This window comes from Sinocyclocheilus grahami, unplaced genomic scaffold (assembly GCF_001515645.1).
Source record: "Sinocyclocheilus grahami isolate Dianchi unplaced genomic scaffold, SAMN03320097.WGS_v1.1 scaffold161.1, whole genome shotgun sequence".
Classification (NCBI taxonomy): domain Eukaryota; kingdom Metazoa; phylum Chordata; class Actinopteri; order Cypriniformes; family Cyprinidae; genus Sinocyclocheilus; species Sinocyclocheilus grahami.
In genome coordinates, this window is record NW_015505340.1 from 1,779,238 (window position 1) to 1,805,762 (window position 26,525).

The window sequence follows — 26,525 nt, forward strand, 5'->3', positions numbered from 1 at the left end:
CCTTTTTTGCACCAGAGAGCACAAGATGGTTATTAAATCAAAACAACTTCTTTGCCCTCAATATTTCATCTTCATCCTTTTCGTGAGGATTACTGCAGAACATGTCAGATTTTTTTATTTTTCATAAACATCCTCTTCTCTGAAATTACATTGACTTTAGTCATTTGGGTCTGTGTTTTCTCAAAAGCTCATCTGAGTTGAAGCCAGACTGATGTCCCAGCAAGCTCGACCGCAAGCTCAGCATGGGTCAGTCTCAGCACCGCAAACATGCAACAGAACTAGGTTGGGCCGCTGGCTTCGGCTCCGCTGTAGCTCTCTCTTGACCTGTAATGACAGAGTTTCGTGTTTAATTTTAACTCCGCCTCACCCAACTCACCACACTATTTGTATTTCGCCAACATCAGCTGTCGCTAACATTTTTTTTTACACTTTGCAATTCAGGGCAGCTGAAGCTAAGCTGTGGAGGAAATCACAGAATCTGCTGTAAGAAAAACATGTTCTGTGTTTGAATATTAGCTGCTAGCTAATCACATTGGCCTAGTGCTGGTATACAATTGTGGTTGTGGTTAAGGATGTGGACGTGTTAAACAAATTATTTGAACAACATCATGCAAGGGAAACGTATTAACTAGGGTAACTAAAAAAGTATTGCCTCAGGGAGATGTTCAAGTCAAGTAGTGTACTGTAAATTGCTTTGGTTTAAAAAAGCTAAATGAGAATAAATAGTAATAGTAAATATAATGAAAATATACCATACCATATACACTACCGTCCAATAGTTTGGGGTCTGTAAGGTTTTTTAAAAAGGTCTCTTAAGCTCGTAATATTTATAATATTAATATTTAATGCACAATATAATATAGTACATATTTATATGTGTGTGTGTACTACATTATATTATAATATTAGTTATTATTTTTAAAATAGTGTTGATGATTTGTGTAATTTTGTTTTTGTTTAAATATTTTCTCATATCTCAGCTTAATATGCAGACTCAACTGTGAGTTTTCCTTTTTTTTGCTGATTTCTCAAAAAAAACTGTAAATGCAATGTAAACTGCATACATAGTTTGTTTGACAAACCCGAACAGGCCAACACAGCAATATTGGTTCAGCCAATGGCGTGAGTTTGAGGCGGAACTCTCGGTTTGTTTGACCAATGTCCAATAGCAGGTGGTGCAGAAATCACAATTTTAACATATACAATATTATTTGGGCCTGTAAGGAAATGTTCTTCAAGCTGGCTTTTTATTATGGATCTGATTTACTGTCCATAGAGGGAGATGGGCCAGGGGAAATAAGCTCTATGTCCAGCTGTCACACACTCGTCATGTGAGAAAACGGCTCAGGCCGGAGCAGTCTGGGCAACTGGCACGACACAGGAAACTAACTCAACATGCTTACAACTGCTGCCTCTTGGCTACATCCACCTGCTTGCTGTCCATACTCACTACCCTTTGCCAAAAGACACAAGCATAGTTTTTCCCTTCGCACATGGACTTTACAAGTGGAAAACACTTGTTCTGAAAAAGCTAATGAAGTGTCCAGAAGACAGATCCCTCAACGTTTGGAAAGCTGTGTTCACTTATTCAGCTGTTTCCTGTCATGGTGATTGAGCAATGTGCCATCACATCTCGATCTCATTATACTGCCTCCAGCTTGTTTCTGGAGCCCTACCCCGTTTTGATATACGGTGTGGAGAAAGACAGATCGGGAGAGGTTTACAGTGGTGGTGTGAAGAGAAAGCAAGAGCATTGATGAATGAGAAAAATAAAAAGTAATTGTGATAGGAGGAGGAAACTGCAAGGAAGAGTAAGAAAGAGAGAGAACCCGTCCCTGTGGGGCTGAAACTAGTGATCACTTCCTCCCTGTCGATCCAACCTTCTGTCAGCTGATGATTTGGAATGTGGTTACATAATCCGGATGTAAAATAAGGGAAGTGTATTTTTACAGTTACATTAAAAAAGATGTTCATTTATTTTGAACATTACTATGGAGACAAAAACTTGAGTTGCATATAGTTGCAAAACGTTTAGTTAAAAGTTAGTGTTTTAATTATAAAATCCTACTGATACAGACAAAATACTTTTTTCCGTGTAACAATTCCTATTTTTAATTTGTGATGGTTCTTTTCATCTGCATTTTAATTAACTATGTTTTTCGCCTTGTGTTTCACCATGTGTCATTTTTTTGACATGGGGGAGAAAGTAGAGGTCATTTTTTTGAGCTATCTGCTTCTATATGAGTTATCATTTTGACATTTACATTTTTTATGTATAACAAGATTTTAATATGTATATATGAAAAAGTATTATGATGTTACAATTATAATATGAAAAAAATCATAATAAATAAATATTACAAAAATGTATTATATGTGTGTGTATATACATAAATAGTTTGATAAATATTGATAATAAAATTATGCAATATAAAATACACAATTATAATGAATAAATATATACACTGGAGCCAAAAGTTTGAAATAATTATGATATTTTTTAAGATGTCACTAATATTCACCAAAGCTGCATTTATTTGATAAAATACAGTAAAAACAGTAATATTGTGAAATATTATTTCAATTCAAAATAACTGCTTTCTTTGTTAATATATTCAAAAATATATTTTATTCCTGTGATGGCAAAGCTGAATTTTAATAAATAAATAAACCATATATATATATATATATATTTTTTTTTTTTTTTTTTTTTTTTTTTACAAATTAATAAAATAGAAAACAGTTATTTTAAATTATGATAACATTTCACAATATTAATGTTTTACTATATGTTTGATTAAATAAATGCAAAAGGCTGCCAGTATATATATAATTTATTTAATATCATTTTACGTATGATCATAGTAGGGATGAGAGAGTGAGGGAGACAAAACCCAGGTTCACCCACATCCAAATTTGCATAGTCCAATATTCATCATTAGGTTGTTTCTGGCATCCCTTGTTAGGCTTGGAATGAGTGCTCCTTTACGTCATGCTAGTGGAAATCTTAACTGCAGTTTATTTTCAAGGGATAATTGAGATTAACTTCATCTGAGAGGCATCAAAAGCCAAATGAAAGGAAAGAAGGGAAATCAATGTCCTAACTAAGGGAGTCATGCATTAATAATGAGCAGCCTGTAATGGAATCCTCTGCATCTGTTTCCCGACAAATATGTGCTTGGCCTGCAGTGTTTCGTGAGGGGAGCTTTACCGTGAAAAACGCCAGCACTCGTGATCACACACTTTCACTACAAAAAGTATACTGGGATTCACACTGCATCTGACCTCGTTCTGTACCTGTCACACATTATTAATGCATATTACAGGAATCTCCATAAGCAACACACACATGCATGCATATCAACACACAGGCCCTTTATATTCTTTAAGATTAGTTTTCTTCTTTTAGATTAGTTAATTTAGTTTGCTCTAGGTCAGACAGTGGTCAGACAGCTTAAAGAGATAAGACAGAAACTCTAGAGGAATTTAGCAGAAAGGCAGAGGCAGAGAAGAGGCGAGAGAAGAGAAAAACAAGTGAGGCAGGTGAGACCTGAAAGCTGTCTTTGTGCGTTGCCTGGCAGTAGAAACACTGACCTTCTCTGTGAGATGCCGCACACAGAGACAGGTACACATTTTGATGAGAGGAGGGCACTTTCTTGACAAACACCTCCCCTTCAAAACTGTTGCATGCTTCCCGGCAGAGCAAACAAACAAACAAACCAAAAAGAACCTCAGTCTCCCTTCAGATTAAATGGCATCAGATTCAATCTTAGCTCTCACTTTCGAGTTAGGCTTCTTAAAGCTGCCTTATTTTTTCACCCCCTTCATCTCCGTTCAACTGGAGCTTGCAGAGGGTAGATGCTATCACTCCCCAGCTCATGTTTTGCATGTTCACTCCAAACACTGCACCAGTGTGTGTGTGAAAACAGCAGAACCGACTCAGACCACAAGACTAAATACACCAATTTCAAATCAAGCATGGCTTCATACCGGTGCACACAAAGTCTTTTGTGCCCACCACCAGGGTTGGGCACGTGATGAGACACTTGATAACGCACCAATGGAGAACTTTGATGTTGTGCAAATTCTGCAAAACTTACTGGACTATGTTATTTTGTTAACTTCCCCTTTTCAAACTGTGAACTGGCCTTTTACAGTGGGTATAGAAAAGAATCACCCCCTTTAAAATAATCACATTTTGTTGCTTTGCAGCCTGAAATGAAGACGAACACAGTTTTTGTTTTATCCAGCTATATTTACTCAGTGCAACTTATAACATCCAAGTGAAAGATATAACACCAACATGACAGAAAAAAATTAAAACGCAAAATCACTGAGTTGGAAAATGAATCACCCCCTCCTAAAAATGACTTATCTCAATCAGATGCAGCTAATCACCTTCTCAATGGCACACAAAGCCATTTGACTTTCAACTGTGATCAGCTGTAATCATTTTGATTAGCTCATGAAATTTAGCATGAAAAGAGCTTTCCTGGAGCCTTTCAGTCCTTGGTAGTGCAACTGAAGCAAACAATCAACTTTGGGTGGCAAGGCACTGTCAAAAAATCTCTGGGATAAAGTTGTGGACAGGCACAAGTCAGGAGATTGATTCCAATCATTTTCAAAGGCTTTATTTGATTGGCTTAAATACATACAAATATTTTATTGTAGTGTACATGAGTTTATTGTCTGTTAGTCATGTACATGTTTTTTAAGCACAATGCACCACTTTTTAAAAAATGCCTGAAATATGGCCCTTCACACTGTAATGCACTGGCATACATGATGCATTGCTTGCTCACTAATGTTTTCATGTGTTTGAGAATAGAACAATAGTGTGTACATGTTAGTGCTGATATGAATGAACAAAAGGCTGTGTACTGAAGTGTGTTGTTAATATCTCTGCTAGGGTAACACAGAGGGGATTCACTGAGCCATGCAGAGAGAAGGACTACCAAGAGAGAAGAAATTGCACTGCATCACTTCCAGTGGATGACAGCGGAGTGCACACACACTTCTGTCGCATGGGCTTACCGTCCTGTGAACAGACAACTCCGAAGCAGTGAGACAGGAGAGAAAGAGCGCATCCGTGTCTCTGGTTTTCGCTGATGGACAAGTGGACATTGGGGCTATGCTGGAGCTTCGGCCCCTGTTGTCCATCCCGTCTCCCCCCTGCTGAAGCTCCCGGCACAGCCCTGGAGCACAGAGGGTGAGAGAGACGGCCTCATGCAGGCACGCAAGAAGTACGTGCTTCTGGGCCTGTGCATGTGCTGCTGGCTGTTGCTCTATTACTGGGGCGGCTTGCAGGAACAGCTCCTGGGTCTCATCACCCACAAGAGGGGGGAGGCGGCACGGCCCTGGCCCAACTGGTTGGATCGGGACCTGCTCCCAGGTTATGCCGACCAGGCCGAGCTACAAAATGGTGGGGGTTCAGGTGACTCACCAAGGCAGCGGCGGCAGTCATGGGCCGGAATCTACAAGGACAGTCGCTGCAGGATGGACACCTGCTTTGACTTTGCCCGATGTCAAAGGCAGAGTGGCTTTCGGGTCTACATCTATCCACCAGAGAAGGGTGAGCGCGTGTCCGAGAGTTACCGCAAGATCCTCACTTCAGTCACGGAGTCACGGTATTACACATCGGACCCTCGAGAGGCATGTCTGTTCGTGCTGGGCATCGACACGCTGGACAGGGACCAGTTGTCGACACAGTTTGTGCCCAACGTGGATGAGCGGATTCGAGGTTACCCGCTCTGGAACGACGGGAGAAATCACGTCATCTTCAACCTTTATTCCGGAACCTGGCCCAACTACACCGAGGACTTGGGCTTTAATGTAGGCCAGGCCATCCTGGCCAAAGCAAGCCTGAATACGGAACACTTCCGACCGGGCTTTGACATTTCCATCCCTTTGTTCTCTAAAGAACACCCCCGGAAGGGTGGAGAGAGGGGCTGGTTAGTTCGCAACACCGTCCCGCCAAGGCGTAAATACTTGTTGATGTTTAAAGGTAAACGTTACTTGACGGGCATCGGCTCAGACACTCGCAATGCTTTGCATCACATCCACAATGGCAAGGACATCATCTCCCTAACAACATGTCGCCACGGCAAGGACTGGGAGAAGCATAAGGATGCACGGTGTGACCATGACAACCAGGAGTATGAGAGGTAAGTCATGTAAATGAGCCAACGGGGAGTTTCTGTACTTAATGGCATGAGGTTTTAAGAGGAATGATGGCCGTTATGAGATCAGTTTCAGTTTCAGTGACTCAATGGAGTTTGTCAGTGACACCCTGGGCTATGAACTCCGGTTCCTGTGTGTTAAATACAAGAAGAAGCTATCAGTTACCGTGGGGTGTGGGTGACTTATGTAATACACGGCAAAGTGTCAAGAGTGAATAATGCTGAAAATGTATCAAGTGTTCTCTTGAGGATGACATATATGGGGTATTGTACGTTATAAATGTGATTAAAGAAACTTTGACTTGCTGATGTTAGTGTAACTATTAGTTTTCAGCATTGCTTATTCAAAAAACATGAGCAGAATGAATGCGACAAGTGATCCTTCGCTAAGCCCCGCCTCCCTAGGTTGCTGTTGCTTACTCAGACAAGCTTTACTGAACATCAAATATGAATGAACTGAAGATTTCCATGATTGTATTTTTTTAAATTACATGTCACTATTTATTTAAAGAAAAAAATACTGTTTATATCCTCTCAACTTGGTATTGTTTTACCATTATATGATATATTTTATCATATTTAAAAAAAAAACTGCAAATACATTTTAATTGAATCTAAAATGTATTGTTTGCATCTAAAACTAAACATGCAGTTCCTTTTATAGACTTACATTAGAAAAGAGCAAAAGTAAGGCAGGATTAGTCAGTGACATTTTAAGACGGGTCTTGGCTAAGATTAATTTACACAAATATTTAAGAAATGTGTTCTGGTCACATTTAATGCGTGAGGCCCATTGTGCTTATATGAATGGAGTCATGTGACACAAAAAACAATAAATGACTGTATATTTATGGTGAATAGTACAGTCATATCTCAAGTTATTGTGTACAGCTGTTCTGTGAATTAAACCATAAAGCTTTAAGCAGTTTTTATGCATTTCTAAATTGTTTTGTAACGCATGCATGACCCAACAGAATTAAACAGATTTAGGTAGAGAGATACTGTAGAAGAAATATGGGAAAGGAAGGGAGGAGAACTAATACAGGGCCACAAAACTACCACAGGGAATGTTTATCAAATCCACTGTGGGTCTTAAAGGAGCAGACATGGCCAAGAAGAAACCGAAGAAATGGTCTCAAACAGTTGAACAGTGCTTCAGACTTGTTTGCTTTTGGTTTGTGGTGGGGACAGAGCTCCACTCAGCACTGGATGAATGTGTTCATTTATTCCATGAGATCGGGTTGGGGGGCTCTCCCACCCAGGAACAAACTTCGTCAACTTGTTAGCAGTATCGGTGTTAGTTGGTCCATGATCCATGTAAGGAAGAAAAACATTTATGAAATACTTTATTTCTTCTGGAATGAACATGGCGGCTTGCTTCGTGGAGGTCTAAGCAGGAAAAGTGTGTTGTATGCACTGGCAGGGGGGATTGTGACTGCTGAGGAGTTGGTGGAGGAGTGGGCGGTATGACTAAAATCTCATGGCAGTTTAAGAGTACAGTATATATTATGATAATGATCATTTTAGCAGGAAAACTCAACCTGAAAATGTTTTGTATGTTACATAAAATGTATTCTTGTCTTTTAATTTTTCATTTAGTTAAATAAATACTCTACCATAAAAGGGATAGCATGAACAGATTTCATGTCATTTTTTGATATTTATTTATTTTATAGAAATTTATCAATTGTTCTATTTTCTAAATGTATAAAATTAAACTTATTTTTTACTTTTTTGTTTTATATTATTCATTTTAACTAGATGAACATGAACCAAAAGCTAACAAATAATTGATAAGTCTGGAATCAGTACAGAAACAGCTTTAACATTGTGATATTTGAGAAATAACTTTTAACTTAATAAATATGAGCTGGAATGTGCTGAGCTGCACACCTGAGATCTGTTGAAGTCTATGTTAATATGGTGAACTGTATTGACAAAATAAAATCATTTTTAATCTAGTGCCCGATTCAAAAGTTTAGGGTGAGTCTATATTTATTTAAAACCATAAAAACTGTAATACTGTTCAATTATATTACATTTCAAAATAGCTGTTTTCTATTTTAATATATTTTAAAATGTTTGATGGCAAAGCTGAATTTTCTGCATCATTCTTAAGTATGACATGGTCCTTCAGAAATCATTATAATATGCTGATTTGCTGCTCAATAAACTTTTATTAACATTATTTTCAATGTCAAAAACAGTTGTGCTTCTTAATGTTTTTGTGGAAGCCATGATACATTTTTTCAGTATGCTTTGATGAATAAAAAGTTCAAAAGTAACAGTATTTATCTGAAACAGAGACCTTTTGTACTATTATGAATGTCTTTAATGTCACTTTAGACCCATTCATTGCATCCTTCCTGAATAAAAGTATTAATTCACAAATTTCTTATTGACTTTTAAATAGTAGTGTATGTACTGTATATACTTAAATTATATAGCTAATGGTTGACATATTTCTACCGTTCATACCGCCCAGCCCTTTGTTGTAGTTTTAAGACTGTTGGACACAGAATGTCACAAACTTGAGGGAAAATGGGAAGACAAGCAGCGACACAGCGAATTGGGTCTCTCTCTTATTTCACTGCTGTGGTATCGCCAGGAAGCTAAGGTGCCAAACTCAGAAATAGAATTTAGGAGGTTCTCTCGGGTTAATGATCACCAGCATCTGCTACTTCCACAGATTAACCTGAAGGCACACTGAGCACCCTACTGAACTCTTGCCCAGGGTGGAGAGATAGGGATGAACCTGGGGATGCTTCAGGAATGAGACAGAGGAACTTACTGCAACCAAATGGCCTACATTCATTCACTTTTCAGGGCTCTTTAAAAAAAGGGGGGTGGGGGGTTGAGGGGGGACTTGCATTGTACTGGGAATGTAAATGAGAAAGAGTGAGAGAGCTTGTGGGAAGAAAAATAGGGCAAGCTGTTTCGGGACAGTTTTGGGACACACAGACGGAGGATTATACTGCAATACTGATTATACTCTCTTCAATACGACCGTAGACTTCTGGGAAAGCATTAGAATGTGGTTGGATGTGTGTGTGTGTGTGTGTGTGTGTGTGTGAGTGAGTGAGTCTGAGGGTGTAATAGTAAAATGCGGTACCTTTCTTGATAGCTAACAAGGTCTCCATGACTACACTCCTACCATGTGTAAGACGTTCATACAGAAGAGGTCATTATTCTCGATTCTCAAGGAGAAAAGAAGAATAATGCACTGCCTTTTTACATCTGCCATTAAAAATAAAACACAACTAAAGGAAAACACACACTCCAGGCGTAATAGTACTATTTTTAGTGAATTATCGCCTTGGAAGTGAATGTAAATGTTCACAACTGCGCTTAATGAACTTAATAAGGACCTTAACAGCGGCCTCTCATTCGTTCCGTGACCTTGTGTGTGTGTATTTGCGTACAATCGTTGGCAGGATCCAGTAAGAAACGCTACACCCCACTGTAATTAGGGGGATATGAAATCGTACCCCTAGAAAGAGTGTGGTTTGTGTGGCTCGTGCACAAGCCAGCACAAACTAGGTTTATTTAGAACAAATAAAGAGAGAGGGAGAGGGCAGTCCATCTTTCTCTCTTGTCTTTTGTTTTTTTCCAAGTTCTGTGTTTTTCTCTCACCGGGATTCTACACCCCAACCCCCCATCCCATCCCCTCCCCCCCCCCCCTTACCTCACCAATCCCTTGACCCCCTTTCCCCATCTATCCAGGCCAAGTGTTTTACATACACACACGCATTTGCTTATTGGTGCGCAGACTGAGGCATGCTAATTTGCTCTTCATGCATGGTCACTTTTTTCAGTCCAGCATACATCTCAGACACATCGACATCACGTGCACACTTATCAGTGCGCTAAACATGTTCACTCCTCTTCATAACCAGGATAAAATCATGAAGGGTAAAGGCCATGACCTACAATTCCCAGAATTCATTGATAAAACATTACATCAGACCACTTAACCTTAAATATATATATACACACACACAGTAGGTATAGAAAAGAATAACCCCCTTTAAAATTATCACATTTTGTTGCTTTGCAGCCTGAAATGAAGACAGATGCAACTTTTGTTTTATCTAGCTGTATTTACATCAAAGTGAATGATATAACACCAACATGTCATAAGAAAAATTAAAAAACAGAATCACTGAGTTGGAGAAAGGATCACTCCCTTGTGTCAGTATTTTGTTGAACCACCTTTTGCTTTAATTACAGCCTTTAGTTTGTTGGGATTTGTCTCTACCAACTTTGCACATCTAGACTTTGCAATATTTGCCCACAAGTCATTCCACAGATTTTCAATGGGGTTTAAGTCTGGGCTCTGACTAGACCATGCAAGGACATCTTTTTATCCTTTAACCACTGTGTGGTCAGTTTTTCTGTGTGCTTTGGGTCACTGTCATGTTGGAAGGTAAACCTTCTTCCCATTGACAACTTCCTGGCAGAGGGAAGCAGATTTTCCATTTTCATTCCAATCCATTTTTCCTTCTCTCCTGACAAGTGCTCCAGTCCCTGCTGCAGAGAAACACGCCCATAACAGGATATTACCACCTCCATGCGTAACTGTAGGAATGCTGTTATTTGGATGGTGAGCTGAATTGGATTTCTGCCAGACAAATCTTTTGGTGTTGAGACCAAATAATTAAATTTTAGTCTCATCTGCCTCAGAATCTTCAAGGTTTGTTTTGGCAGAGCTCAGGCATGACTGCATGTGGCATTTCTTGAGGAGTGGCTTTTTTTCTTGCAACCCTCCCGTACAAGCCACATTTGTGGAGAATGTGTTGCCACATGCACACAATGACCGGTCTTTACCATAAATTCCTGCAACTGCTTCAGAGTTGGTGTAGGCCTCTTGGTTGTCTCTCTGACCAGTTTCCTCCTGGCTCTTTCATCCAGTTTGGAGTGACATCTTGATCCAGGGAGGGTCTGTGTTGTACCAAATACCTTCCACTTATTAATAATAGACTTGACTGTGCTTCTAGGCATTGATAAAGCCTTTGCATTTTTTTTGTATCCATCTCCTGACTTGTGCCTGTCCACAACTTTATCCCGGAGATCTTTTGACAGTCCCTTGCCACCCAAAGTTGATTGTTTGCTTCAGTTGCACTACCAAGGATTGAAATGCTCCAGGAAAGCTCTTTTCATGCTGAGCTAATCAAAATGACTACAGCTGATGACAGTTCAAAGTCAAATGGCATTGTGTGCCATTGAGAAGGTGATTAGCTATACCTGATTGAGTTTACAAGTAATTTTTAGGAGGGATGATCTTTTTTTCAACTCAGTGATTGTGCTTTTTTATTTTTTTTCCTGACATGTTGGTGTTTTATCTTTCACTTGGATGTTATAAGTTGCACAGAGTAAATACAGCTGGATAAAACAAAAACTGTGTCCGTCTTGATTTCAGGCTGCAAAGCAACAAAATGTGATAATTTTTAAGGAGGTGATTATTTTCAATGCCCACTGTAAGTAGATAAATACACACACACAAATATCTCTTCATTTTAAGATTTTATCAGCACATGCACTCCAGTTCATTCCATGAACTGAGCTACAGGAACATCTCTATTAGATGTCGCCTACACATTTTGGTATCTCACAGAATGTACTGTAGACTATTTCAAGCATAGTTGCTCGTTGATACTGTAATGTGTGGTGTTGTGTTAAACTAGGACATTGAGGGCTGTCAAACAGGAATCAAATTCTGCACCCGGTAGGCAGCTGTAGACCTGTACATATCAACAATCGAACTGTCAATCTGACTCCATCGATGTTCCTGGTGTGGAGGCAGCCAAAGTTATTCAAAGTGTAAGACATCCTGCCACATCTATTATATAATCTTTTAAAACCTGGTGAAATGTAGGGTTTACAAGCAGTCAAAAATATCACATTTAACTGCATGCTAGACAATGGACTCATTCATTAGGCCACAGAAGAATGCTGATTCCCAAAAGACCCATTACCAATATGAGACATATCAGTCACATACGTAAAAATGTACATTGTATATAGAGGAAAATGTCATTAGGTTTACACCGTTTAAGGGGCGAAATAGAATATTATTTATATGCCTTCTGAAACAAATCATTCAACCAGTCAGCTTCCACTCAGAAAAGCGGGAAGTTCTCTCCTCAAGGGCAAATGCTCTCCATGTTAAATGGTCTGTATGAATAGTAGCTCATAATTTAGGGCTCTAATCTGTGCTTTATCTCACTTTGCAGAGGTGGATTTGAGAGAATCCATCCGTATCACATCTGTTATTGTCTGTCTCCGCTGGAGCTGAAAGCTTTTGAGGAAGCATGAGCTGAAAACTCCAGGAGACTGATGTAAAGAAGCATCCCGCATCCTCTTACCCTGTTTCTCCGCTTCATAATATTTAAGGCATGAAATGCCCCGATTTCCTCTGGTTTACCTCTGATTGTACAAATATACACAGAATACATGTTTTTACAATCACTCTGAACATAAACAGACTAGTTTTGAGAGTCTGCATTATGTAGCCCCTATAGTGGAATGCAGCTTCCATTGATTTTTCAGGGATACAGGGAGACTGTGTGAAGACATTAGATTACTTTAGAATGGAAAAGCAATCATCCCTTTTGTGTACCATAAAAATGCATGTGACCTTCAAAATGTTTTTTATTGACATTATATATATATATATATATATATATATATATATATAGATAGATGATCCCATATTCTAAAGTGTGGTGGATGAGTTTTTTTTTTTCTTCAGTCAACAGTGATTGTGGCTTATGCTGCTTTAATAATTACCATAATTGGCTGATATTATATAGGAATTATCAATATTTTGAGTGTAGAAACTGAAACAGAAAACATTGTTACATTAATTATGAAACATGATACTGCACATTTTGAATATTTAGTAATAAATATTCAAAAAAGCAAGCCGTATTATATTTTGTATAACAAGGACATTATTCTCGATAACGTAACCCAAAGGTTGCGGGTTCGAGTCTCGTACCGGCAGGGATTGTAGGTGGGGGGAGGGAATGTACAGCGCTCTCTCCCACCTTCAATACCACGACTGAGGTGCCCTTGAGCAAGGCACCGAACCCCCAACTGCTCCCCGGACGCCGCAGCATAAATGGCTGCCCACTGCTCCGGGTGTGTGTTCACAGTGTGTGTGTGTTCACTGCTGTGTATGTGCACTTAGGATGGGTTAAATGCAGAGCACTAATTCCTAGTATGGGTAACCTTGACCACATGTCACGTCACTCACTCACTTAATATTATTTGCCGTTCCAATACGGACCTCTGCCTTTGATATTTTGATGATTATTATAGAATAAGATATTTTACAATCATTAATTTATAGGGAAATAGCTAAAACTTTAGTAGCATCCTCACTATGGTAAACTTGTTGCAGCAAAGGAACTTCAGTATGTGTTTAATGTAAATTAGTATGAATGTTTGCCTCGGAATGGAATCCTTGACCTTTTAACCACTTAGATAAAAATCTGTTAAATAAGATTGTTTACATTCATTCATTTATGTGGAAATAGCCAAGTGAGCTCCACACTGACCTGTAGCTTGACTCCTGACTAAGCCTAGGTACACTTGTTGTAGCAAAGAGCATATGAAGGATATGGACACAGCTGGTCATTTGCAGAAGTCCAAGCACACCTGAGCTCAGGCCATCACTAAAGTTAGATCCAGCCAAAACCCTGCTTTCTACATCTGAGCCACCGTAGCGTCAGTGCACAGACAGGCTCAGAGTGTTAAACACAGGCACCGTGACGTGCCCTAGATAAGCCTGTCAGCCAGGCAAATGAGGAATGTATTCAGCTTTATGAATTAATCATTTGAGAATTCGTTGAACTTTTACTTGACAAAGGCCTCAATGGCAGCGTTCCCTCTCCGTTCATGTCCCCCGCTGCGTCTCCGCTCACCTGTCGCAGTTAGATAGCGGTGCTATCACAACAGCTTAATGATTAAGTATCTCTGTAAGGTCTAGACGCCAAGTATGCAGTGTATCCATGGAAACAGTGGTCTAAACCCATATATAACAGATTTAAAGATATTATTTTTGAATAATCCTGGGGAATGGGCCGGATTACTTCATTTTAAGTACTGCATAGAAATGTCAAAATCGGCCTACCTGTAAAACTCACTATGATTTGAATAGCAAAATGTGTAAGCATAACTATCCGTTAGTAAGTCCACACAGAGTCTCCTTTTGTTTTTTTACATCTGCCACAATTGTGGGGGAAATTGTGTTGAATGAACTGAAATATGATCAAACGTGTTGAACAGAGCTGAGAACACTACGCTCTTATTAGTATGGGTGAAAGAATTTGTAAATAATAAGTAAATGTTCAAATATTTTAAATATATTCAATAAATATAACATTTTTATAACGATTATTAATTTTTATAATAATAATTATTATTATTTATATTTATTAATGATAAATTATAATTATGTAGTTTAATAAATTATCAAATAATAATAATTGTTATTATTCGTAATACTAGCAGTAGTAGTAGTATTAACAACAATAATTATACTTCTCTGGAAATGTATTAAATTATAAGAAAGAACATTTAATACTTAAATTTTTTTTACAAATATTAAAATACAAATGATAAATTTTAACATCAGTCTGCCTGTAAATCTTATTATAGTTAGAATATTATAAATAATGTCTGTGTGTAACTATACGATTAATAGGTCCGAACAGAATCTTTATTTTGTTTTCACATTTTCTGCATTGATTGTAGGGAATTCTATAAAAAGGAATTGAAATATGATCAAATGTATTAAACAGAGTGGAGAGCACTGTACTATTATTATTGAAGTTGAACGTATTTGTAAATAAGCCAAAATAATACGTTTTTAAATAAATATACTTAAATGTTGTTGTTAATGATACATTTCCATATTATTATTATTATTATTATTATTATTAAAAGACTGATTTTATAATTATGTAGTTTAATAAATTTCCACATTATTAATATTATTAACAATTCTGTGGAAATTTTTATGTATTTAACTACAAAATTATTATAAGAAAGAAAATATTTAATGCTCATTTTTCTACAAATATTTGCAACTATCAGGTGTTAACAATATAAAATGATGGGCCAGAGTTGACATTTTAAAAGCTGACATAAAACATAGATAAAATAAAGTGATAATGTTTTACATGCAGATTCCATGCAGGCCTATTAAACCTATCGTTAATTGTCCAGTTTTTATTCTTCATTCATTTAATATTTAAAGTGGTTAGATGTACAGTGAATATTGCGCATGCATGTAGTCCAGTTTAAAAACCATGTTTTCTTTTGGCTATCTGGTCTACTCTAATTTACAGGCAGTTTTTAATGATTCAGTATTCCATGTGGATGAATGCTGACATAACACTGCGCGCCATGTAGCTTGAAGCTGCATCTTTGTGTTGTAACTCTCTGGTTCATGGCCCGTTCCAAACACATAATTCCCTCTCCCACTGCATGCTGTTGTTTGCCTAATTTCCATAAACGTTGATCCCCGGCAATCTCTATTGTCTCTCCCTTGTTTTCTCTTCTCCTAAGCAAGCCGTCGTTGTTCAGTGGCTGCCAGCCCCTGCTCTCCATGTGTAACTGACCGACTGACATTTCATAGCGATTGGACATGCATCCTGTACATGTCCAATCCTATGTTTCGATATTTTGGGACCACCACTACACGCCCTGTCTTTTCTCAGAGTGTCCCCGCATAGCCCAGTGAGCATGCTGTCCTCTTCGTCCCCAGCTGTCTCTATCCCATCATACCCCTCCGGCTACATTGGCGGCAGTGCCCGGCACACGCCTAGAGTTGGGAATGCAGAAACCAGAGCCTCTCTCTCTCTCTTACATCCCTGCTCTCGTTCACCATCTCACGTTCTCATTTTCTAGGTACGGATAAGCGTTGACCCATGCTCACAGGTTTCCAAACCCCCATCATAAGCTCTGTTCCAAAACCTACTAGCTGCATATTGCTTACTTGGGAAGCTGCCTTGTAATGCAGCATCCTAACTGAAATGGAACCTCATAAGTAAGGATTAACATAGGAAACAGTGTTGCTTACCACATACAAAATGGATCTATCTATCTGTCTGTCTGTCTGACCGTCGGTCCATCTATCTATCCAGCCACCCTAACTATCTATCAGTCTGTCGGTCTGTCTGTCTGTCTGTCAGTCTATCTAGCTGTCCGTTCGTCCATCCATCCATCCATCCATCCGTCTGTCTGTCCATCTATCCATCCATTCATCCATCTATCAGTATATCTACTGTATCTATCATTCTGTAGTTCCATATATCTATAGCCCTAATAAACAAATAAAACTAATATTTTATGACACTTAACTTCACTATTTTTCAGTAATAAAAAGAGATTTGCCATCTTGCATTAATTTTTTTCTTTGCAAAGCATTCAAGAATTGCCTTCTGTAGAATGCATGCAACACACTCAAATTTGGCCAAAACAAGGTGTTGAGGAGGCAGCATAATTATGGTGCCTTTCTTTTGGAATAGCCTTCACGTAAGGAGTGCACCTTTGGAAAAGATCTCTGCTTTTTCGTAATCTTTCTCTTTCAGCCCTCTCAAAATATCTCTGAATACCTCAACCTGCGTCACACTTCTGCATTTCCTGTCTCCTATTGTTTAAATATCTCTGACTGAGTCTCATCCTGTGTAAAAGCCTCTCTCTCTCTCTCTCTCTCTCTCTCTTTCTCTCGTCAGTAATGCGATCAGGTGCAGTGAGTGAGTTGTCTCCACTCCAGTAACTGCATTAAGGGCCTCTTTTCTGTAGCATCTGCCCCCATTGCCCGTATCACTGCTTGCAAGGCCAGGGTCACAAAGGCCAAAGCTGTTCCTGGAAAACACACACGCGCACACACACACAGGTTTGTAATGGAGGCCTGGCACCCTCTCTCTCTCTCTCTTCCGTTGGTACATGCAATCTATATTCATTCATCTCCACCACAGTGGCCCTGAGGATGCCAGTGAATCTATAGATCTGATAACCCTGTGAGCCTCACACATGCACACACACTGCTCCCCGTGTGAAAATCTGGGCACCAGCTGAAGTACAAATGCCTGTGATTTGCTCTTTCTGATTACTGGACAATGTTTAGATGGGGTTTTTTTATTGCCCTTTTTACCTATCACACATTTTAGTGATCAGCATAAATTAGTTTCATATTACAGAATTTACTACAATATTTTTTAATCAAAACCTTTTCTAATCTTAACAAAACACATATGTGACCCTGGACCACAAAATCAGTCATAAGGGTCAATTTTTCAAAAATTATCAATTGAGATTTATAGCTGAAAGCTGAATAAATAAGCTTTCCATTGATGTATGGTTTATTAGGATGAGACAATATTTGGTCGAGATACAACTATTTGAAAATCTGGAATCTGAGGGTGCAAAAAAATCTAAATATTGAGAAAATTGCCTTTAAAGTTGTTCAAATGAAGTTCTTAGCAATGCATATTATTAATTAAAAATTAAGTTTTAATATATTTACAGTAGGAAATTTACAAAATATCTTCATGGAACATGATCTTTATTTAATATCCTAATGATTTTTGGCATAAAAGAAAAATCTATAATTTTGACCCATACAATGTATTTTTGGCTATTGCTACAAATATACCCCAGCGACTTAAGACTGGTTTTGTGGTCCAGGGTCACATATTGTTGGAAAGATCTGAGTCTCAAAGTTTCATATTTGGTGGTTATTTCATGATAGAAGTAATACTGTGATAGAAATGTATAAATTTGTAACAGAAAAATTCATTAAAAAATGTAATGGCCATTTTTGGTATAGTGAAAAGATATATTGTAATATAAACTTCAAATTTGAAACATAATTCATTTAGACATATGACTTTACTTTTATAGCAACTTTAGAGTCCAAAATATTTTTTGCAGTACACTTAAACTTCTATAACTTTTATACATTTTCATTTCAATAATCTGCTGATTGACTTCTTGAAGTGAAGTGACATGTGGCCAAGTATGGTGACCCATACTCAGAATTAGTGCTCTGCATTTATCCCATCCAAAGTGCACACACACAGCAGTGACCACACACCCGGAGCAGTGGGCAGCCTTTTTTTTTTTGCTGCAGTGCCCAGGGAGCAGTTGGGGGTTTGGTGCCTTGCTCAAGGGCACCTCAGTCATGGTATTGAAGGTGGGACAGAGCGCTGTACATTCACTCCCCCCACCTACAATCCCTGCCGGTACGAGACTTGAACCCGCAACCTTTGGGTTACGAGTCCGACTCTCTAACCATTAGGTTAGAACTTCCCCAATTCTTTAAAACGAGACAAAAATTCTGTGGTCTGTATTCCAAAGTTGAGTGATCATTCATTCATCATCCATTCATTCATCTTTATTGTCACAGTTTTAGTTATTAAATCACATATTTCTATATTTAATTCAGATTTCAAATGCAGTTTGCTGACTTAAATTGTGAATGTAGCTATATAAACCCAAATTATTTCATTCACACTGTGCAGTATGAAGACGTTGGCCATTTGAAAATAAAGCTAGGATTTTTCTTGGATCTGTAATCATGTATGAATATAATTACTTTTATTGTACTGACAACATTCATAGACTATATTGAAGACTACCCCATTTTAGACACACCTCCATATCGGCTCTCTAGTGTGTTGGGCGGCATTGAGCGAATTTCTTCCATGCCAGTGAATTACTGCGTGCTAATTCAACCTGAAACTTCCACTCTAGCTCCTTATAATGAGGTGCCACCCCCCCCCCCCCCCCCCCCCCCACACACACACACACACACACTCCTGAAATTTCCACTACCGTGGCAAATGACTACACATGTGCATTTATTTACTGTTTACACTACCACATGCACCTTTGATAAGCATTTGTTTGAATTTTTGTATTTCTATATCATTTTTCTCATTCAAGTGCCCTAATCAAATAGTGACCCTTGAAAAGACAGGTTCCCTTTACGCTTCAGATCAACTTCACGCAATTCCAAACAAGCTCTCAGACTCATAAACAAGCCCTGCTGTTGGTCATTTTTCACAGAAGTGCTTCGCTGCTTTTTTTGCTTCCCCTGCCCTCCTTCTTGGAATAATTGAAGGCTGTTGAATTGGAGTGTGCAACTCTTGGTTTATCCACAAACATTGCCTCGCTAATGCACAAACTGATGCTGGCGTTAGTCTGCTTTTAGGTTAACTTAACGTCGGTCGGCGTGTGGCGTTATTTTAACGCGTGGTGGCGTCTGCCGTTAACTTATCGCCTAACGGCGCTTATTTAACGCCTGGCGGCGTTATGAAAACGGCGTTTTAATATTGATACGGCGGTGAAAAGCACGCGAATTATGACCCATATGGCTTTCCATATTAGTTAATTGGACATTCTACTTAACAAGGCAGCCTGGCACATTGTGGCTGGAGTAGCACGGAAGAGCGTGAATGATGTGTGTAATGGTGCACACACGCGTACAGAAGACACTGAGGAAGAGAGTCGCTCTCTGTGTTTGTGTGTGTGTAGGTTTGTAAGTAAGCTGAGATAGCAACTCACTCATCTGCAACTTCAATTACGTGTCAACAAACAGCCAGCTAACAGGCATGTGCCCCAGTGAGCTTTTAGTCACTCCCTGCCAGCTCGCTTACACACACGCACACACACACACTGATTTTTTTCTCTCCACAGTTGCCACACATTATTTATGAAACCTTTTTAAAAATATCATTTTAGACCAATTTTTTAACAAGGCCTCAAATAGGATCTCAGAAATCCATCACTAACTTGAAATAGATCTGCTTTGACTTTCTGCTGGTTGTTTTAAAGTGTGGAAAAAAAGGGTTATGAAAGCTGAAGTGTGTAATTTTTTTAGAGTTAAAATACTTTTAACTTTCACAGTTTAATATGCAGACAATTATAAGTGCTCTAACCTTCTTTAACTTCTAATACTGTAACCATTCTGATAGATTCAGTGAGTTTATTCGCCAGACAGATTCAAAAGTTTTTTTTTTTTCAAATTCTCAGTTGTTTTTTCCTGAACTAATCATTAAAAAATATTTTTATAAGTTATAATTTTGTGTATTGGACTATATTAGTTGTGCTGAATGTTTCTGATTCACCAAAAAAAAGAATCTGTTTAAAAATGATTCAAACTACACTGGCTGCATATATGTTTGATTCACTAACAAAAACCAGTTACAAGAATTGTTTGCGTATCAGACTTGTTGTGCTATGTTACTGATGCAGTTGTCTTCCTATTATTTTACGGGACACTGAATATTTATCACATATTCGGTTCAGACTGCAAATTCAGATAAAATATGACTTCAGCAGCGAGCGAGTAAAAGATTGATGTTGGGATTTTAAAGTTTGATATCAAGATCGATATCTCTATTTTCTCTAATCTCTAATTTGGATTGCGATTAGTTGTACAAACTCTGTTTTTACCCAACCCTAATAGGCAGCTATGAAATTATGAACATTTTAATTCAAGATGCGTTTGTAGACACTGTGGTGTTCTGCACGCAAAAAAAATGATAGGGCATTTGTGGTTTGTTTGTTTGTTTGTTTGTGTGTCCATGTATTTGTGTTTTCACACCTCGGCATACCCTGAACTGCACTGACTCAACACATTTGGTGTTGACACAGGCAGTGTTGTGATGTCATGTTGACATATGTCTCCTTGTGTAGGTAGGAGTATCCTTATGGACAGAAAACACTGCCAGACTGCATGTCTCCGGACAGAATAGTAGGCAAGGAAAGAGACTGGATATGCTTGTTGCAGGTTGGCAATTTACAGCATGCATGTAATGCACACTGTGCCAGGAGATGCTTTCCGATAAGCAGACAGCATCTTAAGTGCTATGGAGGACTCTAGTGTATGTGTTTTGGAAAGGAGTTTATATATATATATATATATATAGCAGAGAGAGAGAGCAACTTTACCTCATATTTATGAAAAACAAAGTGTAGGCAAGCAGCGGAGGTGAGCATCGATCAACGTCACAAACAGCAAGTGATGGAGACTAACTGCAGCTATCACACCTTCTGTCTGTTTGTGTGTGTGTGTGTGTGTGCGTGCGTGCGTGCGTGCGTGCGTGTGTGTGAGACTCATACTGTGACGGGACTGTATCAGAGCTGGACAGATGTGGAATTGTTTGATGCCACAAACTCGACAAATATGATGATCCTCTTTCCTAAAATATAGAGGCATCTATATACGTGCATTTACGATTTCATGATCCATTTATGTATATCTGAAAGAAATTAATACTTTTATTCAGCAAGGACACATTAAATTGATCAAAAGTGACAGTAAAAGCATTTATGATGTAAACATATTTCTGTTTCAAATAAATGCTATTTCTACACATCAAAGAATCCTGAAAAATAAAATAGATCATGGTTTCAACCAAAATACCGAACAGCACAGCTGTTTTTAATATTGCTAAAAATGAGAAATGTGTCTTATACACCAAATCAGCACATTAGAATGATTTCTGAACGATCATGTGACACTGAAGACTGGAGTAATGATGCTGAAAATTCAGCTTTGCAGGAATAAATTACATTTTAAAATATATAAAAATAGAAAAGTTAATTTAAATTGCAATAATATTCACAATATTACTGTTTTTACTGTATTTTGATCAAAGTAATGCAGAATTGGTGACCATAAGAGACGTTCAAAATGTGTCAAATATTATCTGAAAAATATTATTTTATATAAAATTGATTTTACGTGAATAAAAACATAAAATAATGGCTTTCAATAGAATAAAATAACTGTGATGATCTGTTAATCTCATGATTTCTGCAGGTTTTCACTGTATGAACCTAAAAGTTCAAAATAATGAATAAAAAATAAATAAATAAATAAAATAGATTTAAATAGCAATACATTTAGCTAAATGTTAAAGCAAACAGTACACTACAACCGCAAGGTTTAAGGGTGCTATTTGGTCCAGAGCCGGAGACGTTACAGAGACTGTTCAGCACCCTGGAATGCACTGTGATCTCCATTACCGCTGAGAACTAGACATCATCGGCCTCTCTGATGACCCCAGACTCTCTGCTGGACAGAAGGTGAGCAGGTTCAGGCCGCTGCTTCTGGAACTCCGAGAAGCTGGATAAACAATATCCTCCTGCTCCTCTCTATTAGAGTCCAGCCAGAAGGTCAGACGCACTGTCTGCGTCATATATGATGAAAGAGAATTCTTCACATTTTTACTGGAGACTGTGTTTTTGTGTGTGTGTACAAACACACAGCCAATATCTGTTGACGGATGGCGGTCACGATGGATGCCTGGTATGAGATCACACTGCGTTCTTTCTCCATGCTGATAAATGACATCAAACATGCGCATAAGCACACACACTTATCCTTGTCCTGACCTCTAATAAGAGTTATTTATCTGTTCAATATGTTTACGCAGGTGTCACACACTTGATCTACCTCTCAGCATGCTCAGGCAACACACACATGCACAGCAGCCCACCAGAGTGTGGGGAATGGATCACCGTTAGCCTGTAGGAGACATTTCCACAAGCACGATCCAAAGTCTACAGGAGCACAAAGGTGTCATGTGACCAATGAAATGAGTGTATCCTGCCGAGCTCAACTATAATAGTCATTTTTGGAGCTGCGGGGGTCAGTGTGATTACTCGAGCGGCAACTCAATAATCCGCTGAGAAATGAATGGGAATCTTATTGAGGATAGCATACATATTTCATAAGCTTAATGCTAGTCGCCAGTTAACACTTTTGCAAGAGCAGTTTACTTCATTTGGCAAATGTTTTTGGTGAAATCGTAAGTGTAAATGTGAGGATGCCAGTAAAGGTGTAGCATTGCGACAACGACGTCATGTGATGGTTAAGGCACACAGGTTGTAGATGTGTCAGGACTATAAAATTTAGTGGTAATGTGAATTACCTGTCAGCCGGTTTAACGTGATAAATTCTTCTACATGTTCATCTGTTCAAAACAGGATATTTAATCTCGCTGCCACTCTCTCTCTCTCTTTCTCTCTCTCTCACCTTATCCCCCTCTTCTTTATGTCAGCTGTGACAGATGAAACGTATTTATCCTTCAACCACACATCTCTTCCTCTCCCTGATCTCCTTCCTTCTGTCTCTCTGATTCTCAGTTAATTTATGGTTTATACCTAAAATAAAATATTTTATTTTAAGCATAAATCATTATTTATATATATATATTTAGTTAATATTTATAATAAATAATACATTTGTTTATTTATTTATTTATATTAGTTTTATATATATATATGTGTGTATGTGTATGTGTGTGTGTGTGTGTGTGTGATATAATATAATATAATGAATATATGGTTTCTATTTTGTACCCTATTAATAGACCTTAGTGCCTTAAAATCTATAATGAAAGAATGTGCACTGCATTATGTAGGATTTTCAAACATTGTCCCCACATGCAATAGAGACGTCAAAGATCGCCATAATTCAAGAGAAAACACAAGCAGACTCAGTCAGAAAAACAGTACATCAAGAGGGAGGGAAAACGAAGAAAGGTTTGATTTTTCCCTCTGTTTATATATATATATGTGTGTATGTGTATGTGTGTGTGTGTGTGTGTGTGTGTGATATAATATAATATAATATATGGTTTCTATTTTGTACCCTATTAATAGACCTTAGTGCCTTAAAATCTATAATGAAAGAATGTGCACTGCATTATGTAGGATTTTCAAACATTGTCCCCACATGCAATAGAGACGTCAAAGATCGCCATAATTCAAGAGAAAACACAAGCAGACTCAGTCAGAAAAACAGTACATCAAGAGGGAGGGAAAACGAAGAAAGGTTTGATTTTTCCCTCTGTTCTACTTCCACCTGTGTATGGGAGTGGAGTTCTGATGTTAGCGCAGCTGCTAAAGTTCAAAACACTATTTGTTTAAGCTCAAAAACAGTTAAATAAGTATTTTAAGTGTTTGAAAGAATGAAAGCAGGATTAACTGGCGTATTATCAGGGAATAAAGTGAATCCTGCACTAATGTAATGAGAGAAAACGTGTTTATTTTGCATTGCACGCTGCAAGGTTTTAAGGGGTAAGTGGTTTTTAATGGAGTGCACAGCTCAGCCAGCCCAAAGCTGAAGGATGAAAGGAACAGTTTGTCTAGCTTTGTTATTTGCCGTTCTTTTGATGGCAAACGGACACACATACACACTATGTGTACAATTACAATACATATATGCTCATAGTCTCTCTCTGTGCACACAGCAGACTCTCTTACACACTCTCACAGCCATAAAAACACAAACACAGAGTAACATAAATCTCAAGTGCATATTCACCCCCTCAGAATAAGATTTAAGAATCAACATCAATATATTTGTGAAAAAAGAGAAATATAGAAAAAGAGGGCGCTAGAGACAGATAGATGGTCATTGATGTGTAAATTTACAATAAATAATTCAACAGCGAACCAGGAAGAACTGAGATGTTCTCAAACTCCTCTCTCTGTCTGTTTATTTTCTCCCAAATGTTCCTCTTTTTCGTCCCTCTGTGTCTTTGAGTAACAGGCCTTTTGCATCTGTCTTCATTTCACTTTCCTTTGCATCTATTATTTTTAGAGATTTGACAGACTCTTTTATCTCACAAAACACATTTAAAAAAAATCATCTTGGTCTTGTTGTCAAGTAAAAATATTGAAACATCCATAAAACAAAATAAATTTACTTAAAAAGCAACAAAGATATTGAGACTTGTTCATGGTTTATTTATGTATTTTTATTTTAAGACAAACCATAAATAATTGTTTTTATTTTATTTTTACTGTAGGTATATTTTACAGGAAAACAACACCGAAAAATGCATAAAAAGAATTTTTTTTGCAGTTCTGCAAATTTATATCAGTAACCAGAATCAAACCCATGACTTTGGTTTTGCTAGATGTATGCTTCACCAGTTAAAACAGGAATGTAAAGAATCCATGCATGCACTGGCATAAAAGCTTTATTTATCATAATAAAGTAATAAACACACACCATGTGTGTTTGTCTGCTGAATATTTTACATCAAAAAAAGAGATTTAGCTCAGAAATATGTCACTATGTATAATTTTAATTATGGTGGTTTACATTCCATACTGTATATCAAGAATTTGTGTGTGTGTGCGTGTAATAGGATCAGGTGGTAGAGGGTTGTATCAGTCCAGCTTACAGACCTTAAGATCTTCATTCAAATCCCACAGTAATTGAGAGAGAGAGATGACTAATGTAAAGCTAGCAGAGATAAACACTGGACTTCATATTGAGATGTCAGGTCCAGATCCAGGAAAAATAGCAGAACAGTGCTAGACTGAGCCCTGTGGTTTTATATAAGCAGAGCAAAAACACTGAACTATGCACTGGCATAAAAGCTTTATTTATCATAATAAAGTAATAAACACACACCATGTGTGTTTGTCTGCTGAATATTTTACATCAAAAAAAGAGATTTAGCTCAGAAATATGTCACTATGTATAATTTTAATTATGGTGGTTTACATTCCATACTGTATATCAAGAATTTGTGTGTGTGTGCGTGTAATAGGATCAGGTGGTAGAGGGTTGTATCAGTCCAGCTTACAGACCTTAAGATCTTCATTCAAATCTCACAGTAATTGAGAGAGAGAGATGACTAATGTAAAGCTAGCAGAGATAAACACTGGACTTCATATTGAGATGTCAGGTCCAGATCCAGGAAAAATAGCAGAACAGTGCTAGACTGAGCCCTGTGGTTTTATATAAGCAGAGCAAAAACACTGAACGTCATACAAACACATAATCGTGTGCACATCAGGGAGGAAAGCAGCATTGCCAGGTCAGTGTGACAAAGGCAGCACTATCACCAATCAAAACTAGGCCAAAACCAGCCCCATTCCAGGCCAACAATACTAATAAACACAGATTCCCTATTATGCCATTTCAAATGTGCTTTTATGTGTAGGCCTACTGTATAATATAAATAGCAGCATTACCATTTAAAATGTTTTTAAAAACATTACATTCACAACCTTTGAAAAAATATCAAGCCTGACATAGGCAGAGATGTCACTGAAAGACATATTTTATTATTTACAAAGTACGACTGAGGCATGCTGTAGGAGTTGCTTGGGTAATATAAATATGTAAATATATGAAGAGTTTGGTTCCAAAATGCCCTCCAGTGTAACCTCACTTTTGAAATGCAACCGCACTCATATCCTTCTAAGACACTTCTAAAATTGCCTTCATTATCTCCCTGCTAACAGAACCTGCATTGCGATGGGCGGAAACGATCTGGACTCAGGCCAGCCCCGTTA

General features: G+C 38.0%; 1 protein-coding gene across 2 annotated transcripts in view; it reads left to right on the forward strand.

Moving 5' to 3' along the window:
• ext1c (exostoses (multiple) 1c) overlaps positions 1–26,525 on the forward strand; it is a 55,260-nt gene that overhangs the window by 2,338 nt on the left and 26,397 nt on the right. For both annotated transcript variants that reach the window (XM_016282533.1, XM_016282532.1), the window contains exon 2: positions 4,910–6,164. In XM_016282533.1, coding sequence (XP_016138019.1) covers positions 5,227–6,164 — 938 coding nt within the window. In that variant the 5' untranslated portion in view covers positions 4,910–5,226. The remainder of the gene's footprint in view (positions 1–4,909; positions 6,165–26,525) is intronic.